This window comes from Vulpes lagopus, chromosome 4 (assembly GCF_018345385.1).
Source record: "Vulpes lagopus strain Blue_001 chromosome 4, ASM1834538v1, whole genome shotgun sequence".
Lineage (NCBI taxonomy): Eukaryota > Metazoa > Chordata > Mammalia > Carnivora > Canidae > Vulpes > Vulpes lagopus.
Genome location: NC_054827.1, coordinates 99,876,747 through 99,897,935, shown reverse-complemented (window position 1 = coordinate 99,897,935; position 21,189 = coordinate 99,876,747). Strand labels below are relative to the sequence as shown.

Genomic DNA, 21,189 nt, shown 5'->3' with positions numbered 1-21,189 from the left:
GCTTCTGACCTCAAAGAGTGGCCATGGTAAAAATCCCATGCAGCACAGAACCCATGGGTACAGGGATTTCAGTCACTATGCAAAAGACAAGCTGTGTCCTAATTAAGTCCCACTTAGCAGAGGTGAAGAGGCATGTGGTAGGGGCTGTGGAGGGGCGACCCCTTGACAATGAAGGGCATCTCTGTCTCCAGCCCCTCCACCCAACTAGGCTTTGGTGGCCTGAAGAAGGCCGGTTACCAAAAGATTCCCTGGGGCTGGAGCTCTGGGATTTCCCCCCTGACTTCATCACATGAACATTCGCTAACATGAGCTAAAGCTCTTCGGCTTAATGGCATCAAAGAGATCCAAAACCATAAAAAAAGCCATTTCACACATTGGTCAACACCCACGTTTATTAATTGTTTAATTGTTATGCCTTGGAAAGAAATACGGGCTTCTTTGTCATGGGATATTAACTCTTTTATTAACAAGGTTAACATTGTATTTGCTTTGTGGATTTCTCTTTTGAAGTTGTGGATTCAATAAACAACAGCTGGGCTTCCCCAGCTCCTAGGGGACAAGGCAAATGCATTACAGTCATAGAGGGAAGCAGGACAAAATGGAGAACAAGCTTGAAAAAATTTAAGGCAAATGTCACTCCCATAGTCAAGGGAACTGATCAAGCAGGTCTGCATTTCAATGAAAATATATGAAATATTTGTCAAAATAATTAACATCGGTAAAAATTAGAACATGTAGCTTATAAAATGCCTACACAGGTTTGGCAGAAATAGACCCAACTGTGTCATTAGGCTCATAGTACATACAGAGACAGGACCATCCACCTTAAGAGCAAGTCTCCCGGTGAGCAGAGGCCAAGCATATTTCAAAAGCAATTCCACAAAATGGGCAGTGATCAGATTAATGATTCAAGGGCTGGGGTTCTATTTTGGTAAGAGGAATTGCTTAAGTCACTGGGGCTCCTTTTGGCTGGCCCCCAGGACGCCCCTGGGGCCCTCCTCAGAAGGTTTTGCATCAGGTAGAGGTGATCATTTGGACCAGGAGACCCCTGGAAACATGACAGAACGTGGTGACAACGGGCACTTGGCGGGACAGTGCGGTGGAGAAAGGAAGGCTCTTCCCATCCAGGTTTGGAATTGGATATTCTAAGACATCGCTGCAATTCCAGAAGTTGCTGACTATGTAGAAATAGATGCTCCATCCTCAGTGGTCATGTATTTTATGCCCCCCAGTCTATTCTATTTACAGTTTGACCAAACCGTCCCCAGGCCCCTCTGTGGCAGGTGGGGGTGGGTGGGGAGCAGATGCACGCTTGCCCAGGGCACCCCATGTGGGGACTGCCCTGGCCTGGCAGGGGAGATTCACCCTGGCAGGGGAGATTCATGGAGGCTGTACAAAAGCACGGGGAGGAGAGTGATGTGTGAAGCCAAGCATTTTGCCTTTCTGCTTTGGTCTTGAAGATTCAATAAACTTACGGTCCCAGACGCTGCTCCAGAGCTGGAGCTGTGGATTCCTGGAATTCATGTCGTTCCTGTTTGGGGTTTGCCAGAACAGAGCCAGCAAGCAGAGTTCGAGAGGCTATCGCTGTTTGAGGGACATCTCCTTAAGGCCCACCCCCCACCCAGACTGGGTGCTCGGAGATGCCTCAGAAGGACTTTGCTTGCAGGGAGATCAAGCTGTCAGATGCAGGGTCCCCCTGAAACAGGCTCTGGCTGACAGTCTGGAGAAAAGGCGGGTGAACAGATGGACAGGAGGGGCCCTGCCTTCTGCAGTCGGCTGGGGGACTCCTACCCCGCCAGGAGGCACGTGCGGCAGCAGAACTGAATGAACAGCTTCCGTTCACAGAGCCGGTTGGACTTCACCATCTCGCAGAACGTCTCGTCAGCTGGGGTTCCCCCAGGAAAGAGAGAGGAGGGACAGGTCAGACTTCGGGGCTTGTTAAGATTGTTCCAACCAGCCCATTTCACTGAGCCCCCTAAGGTGGGCTGGGCGGGGGTTCCCAGAGAAGGTAGGGGCAGCAGCCAGGGTGGGCCTCGCCGTCCTCCCATGACATGTGTAGCCTGGTTTGGCAGAGGGGCCCCGGCTATGGACAAGGGGGGACTTGAGGCAGCATGGAGGGTGGAGGCGGCTACACCAGCCTGGCCTCAGTGCTCCTGCGCATCTGTCTTTCCAGATAACTGTGGTGGTGGCAAACTTAGGAGAAAAACTCTGGGGTGGGGGGAGGGTAGGAGGGCAGGCATGGAAGGGACAGGCATGGAGGCTGCTCCTGTGTCCCAGAAGAACCCCAAACCTAATGAGATAGGAGGAAAAGAGTTGTCAAGGTTAATGCAAAGGAGGAGGGGAAGAGGGATGGAGGCCAGCCCATCCCACCTGGCTGCTGGCATTTGAAGATGCCCTGGCATTGATGATGGGACCTGGGAGACCCTCCTGTGACCACCCCCACTTTTTTGGGCTGGCTAGATAACCTGAGTAGGTGTCATCCTAAAGAGGGAGCTTCCTAGCCTTTGAGAGCACACAATTCTGCAAACCAAAAAGAAATGACCAAACAGCAAGGCAAGGAGGCCACACTGAGGCCTCTGGAGCATGCTGGGTTTGTGCACTGCCAGGCCGGGCCAGCGACAGCTCCACGGGACCGCCAGCTTTCTCTCCTGTGTGTAAGCTCACAATGCCCAGAGCTGGCCTGCCCTGTTCCTCCCAGTGCCTTGCTGAGCACGGAGTCTTCCTGCCACAGCATGGCTGCTCACAGCTCCCACCCCGCTGTCCAGGCCAGAGCCCTCTGCCTGGAGCTGCCAACCTGGTCTCTGGTCTCCCTCAGGAGTTCATGTCCTCGCAGCCCTTCCTGGTCTCCAGTGGACCTAGGGAACCAGGGCTCATCCACAGCACTGATGTTGGGCTTCCCTGTGGGATGTGGGGGCCTCGACTCTGGGCTCTGAGGCTGAGACCCCTCAGGCCTCCTCCTGGCTTTGATCCCCAAGGTTGGGCCTCTCCTCTTTTATTATTATTATTATTATTATTATTATTATTATTATTATTATTATTTTATTATTTTAAAGATTTTATTTATTCATTCATGAGAGAGGCAGAGACACAGGAAGAGAGACACAGGCTTCCATGCAGGGAGCCCGACATTGAGACTCGATCCCAGGCCTGATCCAGATCAGGCCCTGGGCCGAAGGCAGAGCCAAACCGCCAAGCCACCCGGGCTGCCCCGGCCTCCCCTAAGAGAACTCACCATGCCCAGACCACAAGGGCTTATGGAATGAGTGGGAACAGTACAAGAACAAAATCAGTCTTCTGAGTCACCCAACAAATAGACCAGCAGTAGCTTGGTGGCCAGGATGCCTCCCTGGTCAACGTGAGAGGCCTAAAGGGACAGGAGGAAGATGAGAGGTGTCCCCGATGGTCACCCAGAGGAGTGGCCAGCACACCCGTTCAGAGGGACTGCTGTCCCCGCATCTCCTTTTCCTTTCTCTTTGAGCCAGAAGCCAGTGAGCTGAGCACCTCCAAGGACAGCCCCAAGGTCAACCCAGGTGCATCCCCTGGCCCGCCCTGCCTCCCCCGGTGCTCACCGTTGCTGCACGTGTGGTTGGTGATGCAAGTGTTCCCCAACAATGTGAAGCCCATCTTACACCTGCTACACTTCCTGCTGGAGCCTTCACAGCTCAGGCAGCTCTCGTCACACCTGTGGGAGGACAGAGGTTCACAGCTGCTACTTGGGGAAGGGGCCTGACTGACTGCTCCGGGCACCCCTCCTGGAGCCTCCCTGCCCTCCTGCATTGCACCTGCCCTGCAACTGCATCCGTCATGATGGCTTGAGACCCCAGCCAAGCGTCTGCACGTCCTTCCTCCCGTCTGAATGCTCTATTGCCCTGGGAGGGTGAAGACCATCAGGGCCCGTCAGCAGGAACATGCCCAAGGGCAGCAGGCAGGCCCAGGTCCCTGTGGCTTCCTGTGGCTCCCTGTGGCTCACCAGGACACCTTCTTGGGACACTGTGGCACCCACTCCACAGGTGGTTCCTCAAGCAGTACCAGCACATGCACCCTTGGACAGCTGCCCAGCTCTGATGGCTACAAGGTTGGGACTCAGGGATTGGGTGGGGCAAACTTGATCCTGAAGCTGGCCTGGGGGACTGCTGTTGCCCATCAGGCTGAGCATCCTTCACAGTGATACCAGTCTCCCCACAGGGCAGGTGGGCAGGGTGAGGCTTTTCCAGTTCCTGCCCCAGAAATGGGACCCAGGGCTCTTTCTAATGAAGAGTACTGTGATCTCAGGGGATGGTCGGCACACAAGCCGGCAAGCTACATCCAGCAGTTTTACTGGAACAGTCATTTGCTCAACTATATATCATCTGTGGCTGCTCCTATGATGGCAGAACTGAATAGTCGTGATGGAGACCACAAGGCCTGCCATGCCCAGACTACTTACCACCAAGCCCTCTACAGAGAGAGCTTGCCATCTCTGCCTCAGGGCTTGCATCTTCACCTCACCCCCTCTGGTGGGCTGTACCTGCTGCCTTTTCGGAGTCCAGCTCCTGGTGAGTGGGTCTCACCGGGCTCTAGCCTGCCATCCACCTTTCCCCCGCCCCCCCCATGCCAGCTGCAGCCAGAGCAGGCCCTGGAGGTGGCGTTCACGCAGGGTGGGAGGTGCATCTGGAGCAGAAACCTGGCTCTGAGGACTCCTGCATCTGCCTTGTGTGGCCAGTTCTTTGCACAGGACATATGCCACCTGCCTAGTCAGTGACTAAATGTCATCAACAAGGCTCCTGTAGACTTCTCCCCAAAGCAGCCTTCTGCTGAGTTCTGATTTCACCTGTGATTCTGCCTGCGTGGAGTACCTGGTGGGTCACGCCCTCGGCCTGGATGAGAGGGGGGTTTTATTCTACTAGTGCAGGGTGCCCCCAAATGAGTTCAGGCCCATAGTCTATACTCATAAATGGGTAAATCCCACGGGCAAACTTGTCCTTCTCATGTCTTTCTCCTACAGCGAGAGCCTGGCCACTACCCCCATATAACCTGGAGGGGGGAGGGTGGGGCCTGCTGTGTTGGGACCCTGGTTCTGTGCACTTTGGGGAAACCACTAGGGTCTGGTCCATCCTGCTGTACCTTCTGGTGGCCCAGCCACAGATCCCTGGTGCCACAGCACAAGGGATGACTTCCCTTGGGGATCCCTGGCTTCTTTTACAGATCACCCCTGTAGGACCAGAACTAGGGCCTAGCCTAACTATTCAATGGGAGGAGGGGGGTCAGTCATCCCAAAGCCTGGGGGCCAGTACTCCCAGGCCGTGGCCACGGGCTGCTTCGATGCAACACTGAGTGGAGCACGCCAAGGTAGAGGACCACCTGCACACGGCTTACCTTCTCCAAATATAAGCTCACCAAGCTCGGGGGGGCTCCCTTCTAGCCCCAAGTGGGAAAGCAGGTATGTCAGTTTTATATGGCTGTGTAACACACTAACACAAACCTGGCAGCTTAACACAAACACCATTCAGGATCTTCCAGTTCAACAGGCAGAGCCCTAGGCAGGCTCCGAGTAGCTCCCTGCTCAGGGTCTTATGAGGCCCAGGTCAAGGAGTCAGCTTGGCCTGGCCTTGGATGTGGAGGCCCCAGATCAGGGGAAGAATTGGAAGAATCCAGCATTATGCTGCTCCCAGGGAGGAATGATACCCCTCCAGGTGACACCCCGCCCCCCCCTGCCCACAACTGCCTTGAGGTCCTTGCTTCTCTGAAAGACCCTCTTGGCTCCTTTCTGCCCTGCAGGTAGTCCTCTTAAGGCAGGGAGGGGGCTTTTCAAACATCTCTGGTTCTGTCACTTTCTATGGTACCTACATCCCCCACAAAACACCATGGCAGCTTTGCCCTGCCAAAATCTGGAAGGACAGGCATGCCCCCGCAGCCCCTCTTCCATGGCAAGGACCATGTCCTCTTCTTTCTTTTTGCCTTCCTGCTGTTCTGGGTGACAGACAGCAAGTCTTGTCACATTTCAGTCTGGGCACAGAATAAAGCAGAAGGCATGCCTGAAGTCTCTGCCCTGGTGATCACCTGGGAGGGGTGGAGAGAGCAGAGAACAGTGGGGAGGACCAGGGGAATGAGAGGCTAGCTTACCTCTCAGGCAAGTGCCCCACCGAATTGCTGTCTTCAGAGAGGTCCTTGCTCCCTCTTCTGGGTCCTCTTACTAAGCTTTGGGGGTCTCCAGTGCCTCTTTTGAGATCTTTGTCATGGACTGTTTTACACTTTGGGCCTCAGCTCCACCAGTCTTGTAGGCATCCTGGTTGCCGACCCAGCAGGCCTGAGTCCCAGCCTGGCTTTTCCACAGAGCTGCCCCAGGCCTGCCAGCAGGGGCTTGCCATGGAACTCCTCAGGATCCTAAGGCCCAGAGGAGGCCAAACCCAAAAGCTGCTGCTGTCTGAGTGGGGAGAGGGCCTGCAAAACCAAACAGACCAAAACTATTCTTCCTTCAGGAGGAATCCACACAGAAGGGGTCTTCGGAGCCAGGGGACTCTAAAGACAGAAGCTTCCTAAAAGGCTGACATTTTACCACCTCAGGGCCTTGGGCAGGGCTCCTCCTGGGTATAGCCCCAGTACTGGCCTCCCCTCTCTAACTGAAAGCTTTCCCTCCTGTGGAGGTAAGCACCCAGGAAGCTGCTGTCCTCTGATGTCCAGGAGGAGCTTGGGGGGCTGCCTACCTCCTGCCTTCTAGGCTAGGGAGGACATAGTTTCTAGGTACCCCACAGGGGACTGGGGGCCATGTTCATGGGGATGCCCAGCATCCTGTGGGAACCTGGGCGTCTGACAAACAAAAGTGATTATCACTTTCATTCCACACTCTTCCTGGGCTGCTGTTCTTAGTACAATTACCCTTGAACCAGTGGGGCTGGTTAAAATGAAACGCTTACTTCAGACACACATGCCGAGGACCCTATGCAGGACTCAGCAAGGCTGAGTGAAGGTGGCAAGTTTCCTATTTCAAATCAGCTCAAAAGAGGGGGCTGATGCCTGTACAGATACATAAATCCCTCAGGACCTTCTTTTGTGAGTCAAAAAAGTGCCAGGATTTGGTGGTCTCTCATGGGCTGACTATGGGGTTTTGTTTGTTTGTTTGCTTGTTTTTGTCTTAAGAGAATAAATTGGAACCCAGAGCAGGTCTCAAACGGCCTGGGGAGGCAACCCCACCACCGGTCCCCAGCCAAGAGGAAGACAGGGCAAGGTCTCCCTAGCCCTGTTGTAATATGTGCCTCCAGGGCTCCCTTGTTTTGAATCTGTTTCAGAAGAAAGGCCCCTCCCCCAGCCACACCATCATTATCATCAAGGCCACCTTGCAACATCTCATTATTGCTCTTACCCTGAACGAGACAGGCTGCCCTGCCTGTCCTGGGATTTAGGTTATGAAGTCCTGAGGTAAGGCAATAAATATTCAGCAAGACAAGAGGACACCCCCAAACAAATGGCTTCTTCTTTTCACTGCTCACGTCCAATGAGAAAGGGAAGGAATGCCACAGGGTTGGAAACCACCACACAAGAATGGTGCACGACGCAGACACATATGGGAAAGGAGAGAGGGGTTACAGTGTATGTTCACTGGATGCACAGGGAATAATTTTAGAATGAGGACATCATCTGAACCTAAATTTTCTCTATCTAATGTAAAATAAAAAAAAGAAAACAACAACAACAACAACACATGGTTTCCTTAATAACCACCAGTGTGAAGGGTTCCTGGGCTGTGGCACAGAGAGCTCCTGTGGACTTGGCTATGAGGGTGCAAGTACCACCAAGAAGGCACCTGTGTTTCTGCTTCCTGTCCCATGCCTGGCACTCAAAACTTATTAAATGAACAAAGGAATGAAAGCCACCAACAAATTGTGATCTTGGCCATCACCAACTGCAGAGGTCTCTTCCATCATAAATGGGTCCCAGTACCCCACCATACCTGCTGCAACCTCTGCCATGGCGTGATGTGGCACCCTCCCCCAGCCCCAGGGAAGAGGCCATCAGACTTGGCCCTCTGGCTGTTCCTTTGCTGGCAGAGGCAACCACCATTGTCTGGCAACTTTTTTTTTTTTTTTAAAGATTTATTCATTTATTTGAGACAAAGGGAGAGAAAGAGAGAGCATGAATGGGGGGTGGGCAGAGGGAGAGGGAGAGAGAGGATCTCAAGCAGACTTCCTGCTGAGCATGGGATTCAGTGTCACAACCCTGAGACCATGACCTGAGCTTAAATCAGGAATTGGATGCTTCACCAACTGAGCCACCCAGGCGCCCCATCCATTTCCCAGCAATCTTGGTCCGAGCCAGGAAGACCATCTGAAAAGATTACATACCTTCGGCACACTTTGTGGGGCAAGCCTGGCATCTCCTCTGGGTAGAAACCTTCACCACAGGCCGGCACACATTTCCAGTCTTGGAAGTGGAAGTTTGCCGCACAGTGTATACATTCTTCTCTGCTGGGCCCTGGGGGGTTCAGGGATAGAAGCAGATGTCAGGGACCATCCACCTGTTAACACGCTCCGAGCCTGCCACAGTGCCCTGGGGATCTGGGGTATGCTTCAGACACCCCATGTCCACCACTATAGCTAGGGGTCCCAGGTGTCCACCCTATGCCTGCACTGGGCCATCCTTGCCCACATCCCCATTCCATAGGGAGGGATACAGAGGTGTGAGCCAAGCTCAGCCTGCTTCCCACTGCCTGTGCCACGTCTGATGGCCCTGATTCCAAATGCTTCCTTGCCAGCAGGCCTTGGTCCCACTTCTTTTTGCTAGAGGCAACCATGTGTGGCTTGGAACAGTTAAAATACGGCTGCGCCAAACTGAGACATCGTGCAAGCACAGAATATATACATACTGGATTCCAAACAGTGTAGAAACAGGATAGAAAACTGCTTGTTTATTTTTTATGTTGACTATATGTTGAAATGATAGTATTTTAGGTACACTGGATTAAATAAGATATGTTATTATACTTATTTCTGCCTATTTCTGTAGGAAATTTACAGTTGTATCAGTGGCTTACATCGGCAGTTTGCATATTTCTTTTGGGCAGATCACCATTGTAGGACGTGGGAAAAGTGACAGAAGTGCCTCATCAGCCTGAGGCAGACATTGGTCTAGAATAAAGAAACTGTGCTGTCTGCCTGCCTGTCCATTTGTTCATTCATTCATTTAACAGCAAGTAAGCGCTGGTGTCTACTCTGTATAGACTCCTCTTCTCCTCTACTCTGAGGAGCACCCAATGGGACATCAGAGAGAGCAGCGATGTGGCCGCTGGCTGATAGCTTAGGGGGTTGAATAGGGGGAAGAAGTCATCTTAGATGCTTAGGTGATCACAGTCCCTTGTTAAACTTCTTCCTCTAATTTCGCTATGGTCTTGGCTGAGGCCTGGCAGCTAAGGCAGTGATATCTGGCTCTCTTCCTGGAGTAGCTTCTGGACTTGGCAGGGGCCTCTTGGCTGTGTCAAGGGAAGATTCCCTTGCAGACAGGGGTCTGTCTGCAAAGTGGTTTCACCAGCCCCAATGCTCGGTGCTCTGGAGGCTGGTTTTATCTCTCAGAACCACAATGTTAGGCTTGCAAGGGAATTCTGAGCTCATCTAGCATTGTGAGTGGGATGCAGAAGCAGGAACCCTTAGGGGTCACGGAGCCTCTGTAATGAACAGCTGCCCACCCACCCATAGCCTCCACATGGGATGTCCTCCTTCTTTCACTGCGATGCCCCACAAATGTGTAGGGTTTCTGTCCAGTTTATTTTGTTCTAGATGCAAGATTGCTCCTGTGCTTTGGCCACCCCTCCATCATTTATCTCCAGACAGCATCCAGGATTGGCCTTTTGGCCTTTGGAAACCCAGGGCCTCAGGAGCTGTGTGGTCCCTGTGGCCGTCTCCACTGGGGCCTTCCCTGCTGAATCCTGTTACTCACATTGCCCTGCCTTGGGCATTAGGGTCCTGAATGTCTAGGAAAGAATACTAGTTCATATTTGTACAGTTGACCCTTGACCCAACACACAGGTTGGGGCACTAACCCCTCCATGATGTTGAAAATCTACATATAATTTTGGATTCCCCCAAAACTTAACTACTAATAGCCTACTGTTGACCAGAAGCCTTTCCGATAATATTGAGTCAATTACCACGTATTGTGTATGTTATGTGTAGTACAGGCTGCATTCTTACAATAAAGTCAGCTGGAGGAAAGAAAATGTTATTAAGAAAATCATAAGAAGAGAAAATACATTTACCATACTGTATTTATCGAAAAAAATCAACATATAAGTGGACCCATGCAGGTCAAACCCACGTTGTTCAAGGGTCAATTGTACTTAGAAGTTCAACGTATTAAACTGTAAAGCAATGAATCATATTCAGCTGGGGAAGAGGAAAAAAGTTCTGTAAACAGATGGTGGTGAGGTGAAATGCAAATGTACTTAATGCCACTGACGTGTACACTTAAAAACGGTTAATCTGGTAAAACTTGATGATTATGGATACTTTGCTGCAATTAAAAAAACCTAATTAAACACAAATTTTCAGGCAGCCCCGGTGGCTCAGCGGTTTAGCGCCACCTTCAGTCCAGGGCGTGATCCCGGAGACCTGGGGTCAAGTCCCATGTCAGGCTCCCTGCATGGAGCCTGCTCCTCCCTCTGCCTGTGTCTCAGCCTCTCTCTCTCTCTCTGGGTCTCTCATGAATAAATAAATAAAATCTTTTTTAAACACACACACACACACACACACACACATTTTTCTGGACAAACTATTTTCACAATTACCAAAAACTATGAACTGTATAACCCAAAGTCTCTTAAGGATTCTGGCAAATCCCAAGTCTTTACAGTCTTCAGACACTTGAACAGCACCCATAGATCCTAACTTTAACAGCAGGATGGGTTTTGCTTATTCGGGACTCGATACATCATTTGTGGGGCTGACTGCAAAGTGAACATGAGGGGTACTTGCTCCAAAGGCAGAAGAATGTGCCATAAAGGGTACTGATATAACATGCTTTCCTTGCTTCTGCAATCTCTCTATGCAGCTGTCGTGATGCTTTTATCTGCTATTTCAAGCCTTTCTCCCTTAGGCAGAGGCCTGAGGAAGGGATGCCCAAGGTAAGGGCCGACCCTCACAATGACATGGGGTGCCACCCTCAGCTCATCAGGCATATGCTTTATCCGCTGCTCAGTGCTGACCAATGTGCCATGCCCCAGCTGGGGACAAGTTGAACCAGGTACCTCTCTGTCCCAAAGGTCCTCTACAGCAACCCACACCTATCAGGCAACTCCAATGAGTCACATCCTCTGTACCAAGACGCTGGGTATGTGGACCAGGAAATTAGCAAGATGCTTATTTCAGCCAGTCGCCCACCAAATGCCCTGGGGCACTGCCAGTCCTGGGTGGAGACATGCCACCAGGCCCACTCTGCACTTGTACCCGACCACAACTCTGCCCATGACCATGTCCAGGCCCCTGTCCTAGGGATGGGCAGCAGTAATCACTGACTCGGGGCAGGGAGGGGAAGGCTCAGTGGGCGAGGCCCTTAAGGGGGTGGAATGCTGACAACAGCTACTTCAGACACAAACTCACATCTGATGCGGAGCAAAAAACCTCCAGGCAACTCAGAGCTGAGAAGTGGGGGGTGGACGCATGCAACTCAAGAGCTTAGGAAGAAGCCAGGCAGGCAGGCACAGGGAGGAAGAGAGGACCATCCCCACCCCCTTCTGCCAAGACAGCCTTAGACCTGAACACCATTGAATTAAATGCCTGAAGTGACAGAGAAGCCACTGGGTTGAGATGAGAGAAACTGAGCAACTTTGTAAAGCTGTTTGCAACAGGCTGTCTGGGGACGTGGTAAACGAAAATTGAATTATTGAAATCAAAAGCATTGTAAAGGCACATTTCTGAATTTTACGATTTGAGTGACTATGAAATTTAAATAAGTAACATTAGCCATGCTCCTTAATCAACCTGGGTAAACAAGAAGACAAAGGAAACAAAGAATAAAAACGAGAACAAAAGAATAAGAGGGCAAAGGGCTAGGAAAAACAACTGAACTGCTGGTGGCTGAGAATGCTTCCAAATGCAGAGCTCCTGCTCCCGTGGGCTTGTCCCAGGAGGGCGTCGCAGGAAGGCACAGCTCCTGTAGGTTTTGGGGGCACTGGCCTTTGCCACAGCCCCACTTCCTCTGGCACGTCCATGCCTAGGAAGCACAGCCTGCCCACAGGGGGCTCACGTGGCCACAGGGGATGGGGTTGGGGGGGGCGGGGGGGGGGCAGGTGGGGGAGGCGTGCCACTCCTGCCAAGTGCTGGATCAAGAGGGAGGGTCAAGAGAAGACTTCACCTAAAATGTATCCAAGCCCACAAACTCATAATGCACTTCAACATCTAATGCAAATAACTCTGCAAACAGGAAACCCCATAAAACGAACACATTCTCTGCTCTTCTGCATAAAAACGGTGCCTGGGAGACATCTGTGCTATAATCTTTGTAGGAAATTATAATACACATAAAACTGTTTATAGAAGTCTTTTCCTCTTTGAATAAAATGTTCCAAATAAGTGAAGTTAGGTACAAAGAAGAAAGACTATGTTTTTAAAAAGGCTCCTTCACTTCACCACCAGGATCTGCCCCCATTTCTCTGAATCTTTATAGTCTTGCATCCGAGGCAGTGTCTTTCTGCAGAGAGGGCTGAGCTTCAGGCAAAGCAGCTCCTGAGCGGTTCAGCTTCCTTATGTGGCCCCCAAGCATCCGTCTCCTGGCTGGGTTTCTAATGCCTGGAAACCCCGGGCTGGCTCATTAAAGGGTCTTAACGATTTCCCTTTATTTTGAATTTTTTAAATTGTGATGAAAGGAACAGAACATCAAATTTGCCATATTAACCATTTTTAAGTGTACAGTTCAGTGGCATGAAATACATCCATGCTGTCAGGCAACCATCACCACCATTCATCTTCAAAACTTTTTCATCTCCCCAAACTGAAACTCTATACCCATTAAACACTAATTCCCCCCTCCCCCACCGAGTCTCCTGGAAGGGCCCCTATGATTTAATGTTGCAATACCCAGCAAAGCCCTTGGAATCCTAGGGCTTTCCTGGCTTCAGGACAGTTGGCCTAGAGTCCGTGACCCAGGTCCCAACCGTCTGGCATAATGAAAGCAAGGCCCCTCCAGGCGATGAACTCACCCACACAGGTTTGGCAGGTGTGATGGCATTCCCCACATTTGATTAGCTCAGAATCAAAGTAGGTGCCCGGTTCACAGTCCGGAATGCAGCTGCCCCTTGCAAGGCTGTTGAAAAGGGGGGAAAAAAAAGGCATGTTTTCATATCCCTTCCCAAATTCTAATTAAATTACAATTTGCCTGCAATCGCCTTTCATGAGAGGAAAGGAAAGTCGCTAAAGCACGGTTCTTTGTGTTACTTGAGGTTCCAAGCTCATGAAAGCAGAGGAAAAGTGGTCCTGAAGCCAGCTGGAGGCCCAGCAAGAAGGAATGCCCCAGACCTGAAAGCAGAGCCTCTTCGGAGTCCAGGTGACCTTGGAAATTCCCTGGGGCCTTGGTCCTGGTGCAAGATTACACGGTGTTTGATACACATGTAGCAAGCTGTCTGCCATTAGACACCAGGGGACAAGTGCTCTGGGGTGTTAGCAAGATCCAGAGAATCCTGTGTTAGTGGTGAGATGTCAGGGGGTCTGAAAGCCTCTAGGCATCGATGGTGGATGCCCGCTCAGGGCTCCAGGGCCCCTGGAGTCTTTAGTAAGACCCAGTCTTTAGTAAGTGATGTTTCCCTTCAAACCCTTCCCACATTTATCCCCCTAAAGAGATGGATGGCTGCGACTCAGCAGCTCGGCTGCTCTCACTGCTTTAACGTGACAGCGATGATTTGAAGCCACAGCTTAAAAGGATATTGGGCAATAAAAGGAAGCTTTCTGTGGATTATGGCTGACGATGTTTTCAGAGTTTGCGTGCCTCTCTGAATGCCTGTCATGGCTGGAACTGCTGCACCAGTCCGTGTGACTACTCTTTGGCAGGCATTTTTGGTCTGTGACACTCTTCCTGACCTGAGCAGCTGACCTCCTTTCCCCTATAGGACCCACAGGAAAACAGCTCCTGGGACTCCCTAGCGCTCCCAAGGCAGAGAGCAAGTTCCAGTGGGTTGGACCCACAAAGCTTCCCCACCACCCCCGACACCTGCTTGGGGTTTGGGAGCCTGGGGTGGGGGATGCCATCACAGCTGCCTGTTCCAGGCCACCAGCTGTGGCCACCAGCTCAATGCCACTGTTTCCTTTGGAGACCTCCTTCCTTGACTGCTTCATCCTCCTCCTATTAATCCTGCCTTGTCGAGCTAGCGAGTTTACATGACTACAGGCATGATGTGAGACTCTGAGAGGGTCCTGCTTCCCTTTCCTCTCCCCTGACTCCTGGAAGCTTGGGCCATGGACCCTCTTCTTCTGATCTTCTCTGTGACCTGGAGGAGTAAGGGCAGGCTAAGGGGAACCCCATGAAGGCAGAGTCATTACACTTCCTCAGAAAGTCTCTCTCCCCAGTGACTACAATGGGAGCAGTATGATCAACATTGCAGGGTGCCTAGGCAGCAGGTTAAGCATCTGCCTTCTGCTCAGGTCTTGATCTCAGAGTCCTGGGACAGAGCCCCATTTCAGGCTCCCTGCTCTACGGGGAGTCTTTCCCTCCCCCTCCCCCTCTTCGTGCACACTCCTTTGCTCTTTCTCAAATAAATAAAATTTAAAAAAAAATCATTTCAAAGTCCTAGGTTGCTGTGAAGATTTAAATGAGGCAGTATTGATGACAGCACCTGGAATAAGTACTGGTAAAATTTTTCTCATCCCTACTTAGTCCGAAAACATTCAGCTTTGCTGGTGAATTCCAGCTTTGTCAGCATCCTCATCACCTGGGAACCTGTTAGACATGCAGAGTGGCAGGCTCTGCTCAGAGCTGCTGGAGCAGAATCTGCATTTTAACAAGAGCCCTGGTGATTCTTTGCATGCACTTGTAGGGGCGGGGGTGGGGTGGGGGGGGTGGAGGGCACTGCTCTCGGTGACCCTTCCCTTTCTTCCCTGGTTCTAGTCCCTGGACTCTGGGTGTGTTCATGGCATAGTTTCGAATAGTATGTTTTCTAAGCTCTAGACAGTAACTTGGAGGCAGAGGTAGTATATCTTTGGTTGCATTAAATGGGCTAAGCAAACATTTCAAAATCTTCCAACAAAAATCATTAACCCAGTAAAATGTTTTTAAAGCAGACATGTGATGAGCTTGGTGGAAGAGGGAAAACCAGGAATCTAAAAAGCATCCCGAGGGAGCGAGCTCCCAGAGCGGGAAGGAGATACCAGAGCCAGGAAAAAAGATAGTGAAGGCAGAAAATGGAGAGGGGGCAAGGGGCTTTGCAATGGGGCAGACTGGAAGGGGCACAGGAGGGCGTGCCATTACTGGTGCTTAAAAACGGGAGCTCCGTTAGAATCTTCACCTTTCCAGCAGCCACCCTGCTTTATATGATAGGGTTGCTTCTTGCTTTCACCATTCCCCAAGTTCTGCATAAGTGGTAGAGATTTTGCCTTTCCTCCAACTTTCAATTTTAAACATCGATCTCCAAGTGGAACTCTGGTTTCTACAGACTCAGACTCTTTACCCTGAAGGGCTTTGGGCCTTTGCTTTGATCTTTTAGGAAAAAGTTGCCAAAACTTCGTAAAACAGTGATAGAAACAAACAAACAAACACCACAGACACTCTGCTGTTCTTCTTCTTCGGGTCTGAAGGCCGGGTTTTACCTGAATCCTTCTTTACAGACAATACATCTTTCTGGTTCATCAACACACTTTTTACAGCTTGGGTGGCATTTAAGGCAATTTTTCTGACCTGGAGGAAAAAGAAGATGAGGAGGAGAGAAGGGGGAAGAAGAGATGTGAATCCATTCTGGGCAAGGAAGACTGGCATTTCAAAGCAGCATTGATAGAACAGCTTGTCACCGGTGTCCGCCTCCAGGCAGGACGATGGAGTAATAAAACAGCCAGAGGTCATGGCCAGACCGCAGGCCCACGAGTGGGATCACAGATGTCTCTCCTCTGCTTTCTGGAGTAAATTAAAGCCCTTACACAACCTTGAGGCTTTGGAAGTGGGCCCTTTCCAGAGGAGACACGCTCTGCTTCTGTTTATTTCAACGGGGAACGAAACCAGTTCCTGGCTGATGGAGCAGAGATTAATCAGGTGTAAGTCTTCATAAGAAAAAAAAAAGTGACTGGGTGCAGCCTGCAGAGGCCTCACAGCTCTCCGCTGGTGCCTTCACAGGGGACTTTATTGAAGACTTGGTAGTAGTTACAAATACAGACATAAATCTATGACGCCCATCACACCTAGGTTAATGCTGAGGGAATTTTGCCTGTTATTATCTGGTCTTTCCTTCTGGCACCTCATCGACGCCACCTTGTGTCTGGGCCTGGAAGCGAAGGGCTGCTTGCTACCCCTTTGGGTCTCCTCCTAGGGCCCCCATAGGTGGCATGACACACACGCAGCAGGTGTTCAGGCAGGACACTGGATCACTGAGGGTGGCTGATTCTTGCTTTGGGAGCAGGGTGGGGATGAAGGAACCTCAACCCGGAAAACAGGTCTGGCTGGCAGCCTAGGGCAGGTGTTTGCAAAGGCTGTGAAATGCATCTTGCCAGATGATTGGGTTTTTTTTCCTCTAAAGACATTCCAGTTATTCGGTGGCTTTGTATGTCTTTAAAGACTTCCTGGCTCCTTCTCTATAGGAGGAACTGTAACATCATAGGCTGGATCAATGATCCCTCCTGCATAGCAAGGGCCTCTGTGGGAAGGCTGTAACCTACGCAAATCACCAACGTCAAAACAGTAGCTTCTTTGAACTTGAGAACTAGCCTCCATCTGTTTAACCCAGACCCTGTCTTTTGCCGCTTCGGTGAAATGTGGGCATGGGTCCTGGGCCCCAGAGTCCCACCCATCCACCCACCTTCCTGGGCCTGGTGGAATGGCAGGACACCTGGCACACCTGGCTTTGCTGCTCTGAGTTCAAGTTCCGCCCGTGCCATTACTAGTTAGGTAGGGGCCCTCTGCCACCTCTCAGCTTCGTTTCCCCATCTGTAAGACCAGGAAAGCATCACCCACGTCATAGGGGTGTGGTCGCTACCTGTAAAATGTGCCACAAAGATCAATGCATCTCTTCTGAGCCTAATTAACTCTGGCCAGTAGGCTCCTTTTTGTTTTTGAAGAACTGAAAACCTTCTGCCCGTACTCCATTCCCGAGTTCAGCTCAGAAGCTCTTCCTAGGAAGGGCCTTCTCCCAATTTCGACTAACAGGTCCATAAGCTGGTGCCAGATTCCCTCTCTGATCCCAGCTCCGAGATGGGGGCTGACTCATCATTCCTACCCACACAGACATGCACTTACTTTCGTCAGCATAAAATCCAGCAGGACAGAACGTCACACAGGTGTTCATCTCCTGATGGTGATAGAACCCGCGGCGGCAGGACAGGCACTGGGTTGGGCTCCTGCCCGAGCAGGTCTCACACCCCTTGTAGCACCTGCGACAGCGTCTTGCTGCTGTGTCCCCAAAATAGCCCAGAGGGCACACGCTCACGCATTTCCTGTGGGAGCAGGAGCCACAAGAGGACTTTTCCAAATCACCCCCACCACTACCCTTAAAGCCCACAGCACTGCCGGGACCTGGGGGGCAGGGCAGCTAGCTGGAGAGGAAATTTTAGCTGGCCTCTGCAAATCCCCACCCCACCCCTGGTCAGCAAAACTTGGAGGGAAGCAAAGGCCCCAAGGGTGAAGGTTAAATCACTGATGCCCCTTGTCCTGGGGAACACATGGAGAGATTCCTAAGTACATAGGAGAGGGTCCCAGACTGGCATAAGATTCCGGGAAGAGTTGTCTTTTAAAGTCTCCCCAGAGGAGGTGCTCAGTGGCACCTGGATGATGATATTTGACTTTTGGAATATTTACCTCTGATAAAGCCTCACGGCTGATGCCCCTGGGGAGCTAGTCTCACTGGCAGTGAGTAAAAGCAGCAGGCTGGCTGCCTTCATAAGGCGAGGGTGAGTGTGGCTGTGTTTGGGAGCTCCGGGATGGCAGGAAGGTCATGCCCAGCCTTGTGTCACCATGTGTGGCCACACCACCAACTGGGCATTCAGGGATAGGAGCTCCCCCAGGCTGGGCCCAATGGGCTTTTAGAACAGTCCTGACCTCTACTGTGACATTTGTCTATAGGTCCCAAGTGGCCAGCCTTGGCATACTCAGGATGACCCATTTTTGTTTAACTAAATGGCTAGAAAACATTTTATAAGCACAGATACCACACTGCCACAGCTTTTGATTTCTCTCTCACAGGCATGAATTACTCATGTGATGAGGACAAAAAGGTACTCAAACTTGGGCAACCTGGGTGGCTCAGCGGTTTAGCACTGCCTTCAGCCCAGGGCCTGATCCTGGAGACCCAGGATTGAGTCCCACGTCAGGCTCCCTGCATGGAGCCTGCTTCTCCCTCTGCCTGTGTCTCTGCCTCTCTCTCTCTCTGTCTCTCATGAATAAATAAATAAAATCTTAAAAAAAAAAGAAAGGTACTCAAACTTATACAACCCCAAAGCAGTAAATCTCAGTGGAATTTCCTTTTCAGGGGGGTATTACATTAATTCATAATTAGGGCACCAGGCTGTGGGGTGCTAAGAACACAGCTGGAAATAGGTCACCCTAGCACCCCTCTGAGGGGCTCCAGGACATGCAGTCAGAAGCCCCAGCCCTTTACCTGCTGGTCTTGACGTTCCCCAAGCTGAAGTGGACACAGTTCAGGCACTGGTCTGCTTTGGGGCCGTCACAGCCCTTGTCACCACACTCCGGATGGCACATACCTTAAAGAAACAAGCATTTCCTTTCACCCATAGAGATGCTTTATCCATCAAATGCAGTCCCCTAAGACCCTGTGTCTGGGTCTCCCAGCCTCAGAGGGGCAAGAGAAGCTTTCCTGGGGAATGGTGGGGCCACTGACGCTGCAGGACCAGACACTCAGCTGCACGCAGTGCCCACCCCCACAGCAACCTGGCTATGCTGAGAGCTGACCCTAACTCAGCTCTGACACTCTGACCCAGTGTCAGAGGTTCTGATGACTCAAATGGCAGTGCGAGAGAAAGGAAAAGAGCTAGGTGTAGGTGGGGACCCGGATGCACAAGGAGATGAGCAGTGTGAGATACCAGGAGAGAGGTCCAGAACACCCTTCTTCAGGGCAAAACGCTGCATTGGAGGTCATGATCTTGGGACCAGCCAATTCTCTTGATTTCCAAGGTGAAGGACCAGGCAACTCAGTATGGGGCATTGAGCATATCAGGCAAGCTGCTGCCAAGCAGTGATGACCTGACAGGAATTAAGCAGGAAAAGTGGAGGAGAGGATGCCCTACATGCATTGGTGGGAACAGGATGGATTTGCAAGCTCAAGGACACTGGGAGCTGCAGTTCCCCGGTGGGGAGGGGATGGGCAGGGCTGGCCTCACACATGGACTGGGCCCTTTCCTGCAAACCTTTTGGGCTTCCCTCCCACTTGGCATCCACAGTAGACCACCCTGTCTTCTTCCAAGTCCCTTGTGATCCCCAAATTCTGACCCAGGGGCCTGTGTGTTGTTGGACCAGCAATGGAGAGAAATACGGGGAGCTGGGTGGACTCCAGCAAGACTCACTCTTGCAGGCATGCCACACAGAGAAGCCCAGTTAGAAATGCCTGGTGTCCCATGCCTGGGTGGGGCAGGTCCACAGGTATCCCCTTCACCGGGCCTAAAGAACGTGACCACAGCACGCTGAGGAACACCACTGCAGTGAGACCCCTGACTGCCTTAACCTCTGGGCAATGGCTTCAGAAAACCTCCCTGTGTGAGGAAGGGCCCAGTGGGGTGTTATGAGGGTTTTTGGGTCTTCAGAAGAAAAAAAAGCCTTCTGTAAGGTTCGAGTTGTTGGAAGGGGTGGGAAGCGAGTTCAGAAGCAAAAGAAGAGGTGATCTGCTGGCCACCAGGATTTCATGGGGATGCAGGCAAAGACAAAAGTCCCCATTCTCTGCTGCTCACAATGGGTCTTTGCTGAGATGCACAAAGCCCTCTTCATTCGTCCTTAAAGGGCCTGCAGACCTTCCTTGTGTTAGACCCGGTTTATTTTGCTTCCCTCCCCGAAGGTTTACGGTTGTTGATATTTCCAAAGTTTTCATTGTGGGTCCCACTGTGAACCCCTTTCAAAGCTGCCTTCATCCCCAGGAGCATGCTGGGCTGGGGTAGGGGAGGGCTCTGGAGTTGGTGCCTCAAGTCTCAGTTCAAGCACAGGGCCCGATGTGCCCAGAGCTTATCACCGAACCCACCCTCACCCCCACCCCTTTCTCCAGCTCCAGACTGTTGGGCTATTTTGCAGTCTGCCACGCTGAAGACATATGAGTTAGACTACTGGGCTCCGACCTTCCCAACCTGCTCCTCCTGCAGCGGCCCTGAGGATACACCACGTTAAGGACCAGCTGCCTTCTGTACTGATTTCTCCTAAAGGCCAAGGGGAGCAGCAGGTCTGTCTTGTTTGATAAAATAAAGGAAATCTGGCAGGAACAGGGAGGAGACAGACCAATTTCCCCCACTCTTTCCTGGCACCGGACCCAGGAGCTCCACAAGACAGGATCTGGACTAGGGCTTTTACTGCTACATTCCCAGCACCTAGAAAGGCATTTGGCATAGGGCAGGTGCCCAATAAATATTTGCTGAGTGGCTCAAGGGTGATAGAATGGATGAAAGAAGAGTGGGTGGAAATTGGGGAACATCCACAAACAGAAGGTTCTAGAATGTCCCAAGAGAAGGATAGTGTTAGGGAAGGCCTAGTTCATGGTATTTGGACTGGACTTTGCCCTCTTCCTCCCTCCTGAGGCCTCTCTGTGGTGGAGAGTTTAGTTAATAACCTCAAGGGAGTCCTGTTCAAGGCTGGGGTCCACCCAACATTGAAGGCAGCAAAACCCCGACCTGGCATTGGGCGTCTAGCTAACTGGCTGGGTGCAGCCCCCAGTGAATAGGCTCAGATGAGTATCTATAAGCACCCTCTAGTTCGGCCATCTATGTGAGTTGTCTCAAAAAGCCCAGTGTCAAGAATCATCTCTTAATAAGTGTTCTCGGATTCAATCTACTCGGCTGGCTGTCTTAACCCACTCACTCCGTCATTCCTAAGATTATGAGTCTT

At 51.3% G+C, this 21,189-nt stretch overlaps 1 protein-coding gene across 2 annotated transcripts in view; it reads right to left on the bottom strand.

Moving 5' to 3' along the window:
• Positions 1-361: 361 nt before the first annotated feature.
• Positions 362-21,189, bottom strand: part of PCSK6 (proprotein convertase subtilisin/kexin type 6) — a 182,542-nt gene continuing 161,714 nt past the window's right edge. For both annotated transcript variants that reach the window (XM_041752033.1, XM_041752034.1), the window contains 7 exons: positions 18,749-18,851; positions 17,392-17,588; positions 15,759-15,846; positions 13,163-13,266; positions 8,319-8,448; positions 3,570-3,682; positions 362-1,885 (listed from right to left, as the gene is read on the bottom strand). In XM_041752033.1, coding sequence (XP_041607967.1) covers positions 1,788-1,885; positions 3,570-3,682; positions 8,319-8,448; positions 13,163-13,266; positions 15,759-15,846; positions 17,392-17,588; positions 18,749-18,851 — 833 coding nt within the window. In that variant the 3' untranslated portion in view covers positions 362-1,787. The remainder of the gene's footprint in view (positions 1,886-3,569; positions 3,683-8,318; positions 8,449-13,162; positions 13,267-15,758; positions 15,847-17,391; positions 17,589-18,748; positions 18,852-21,189) is intronic.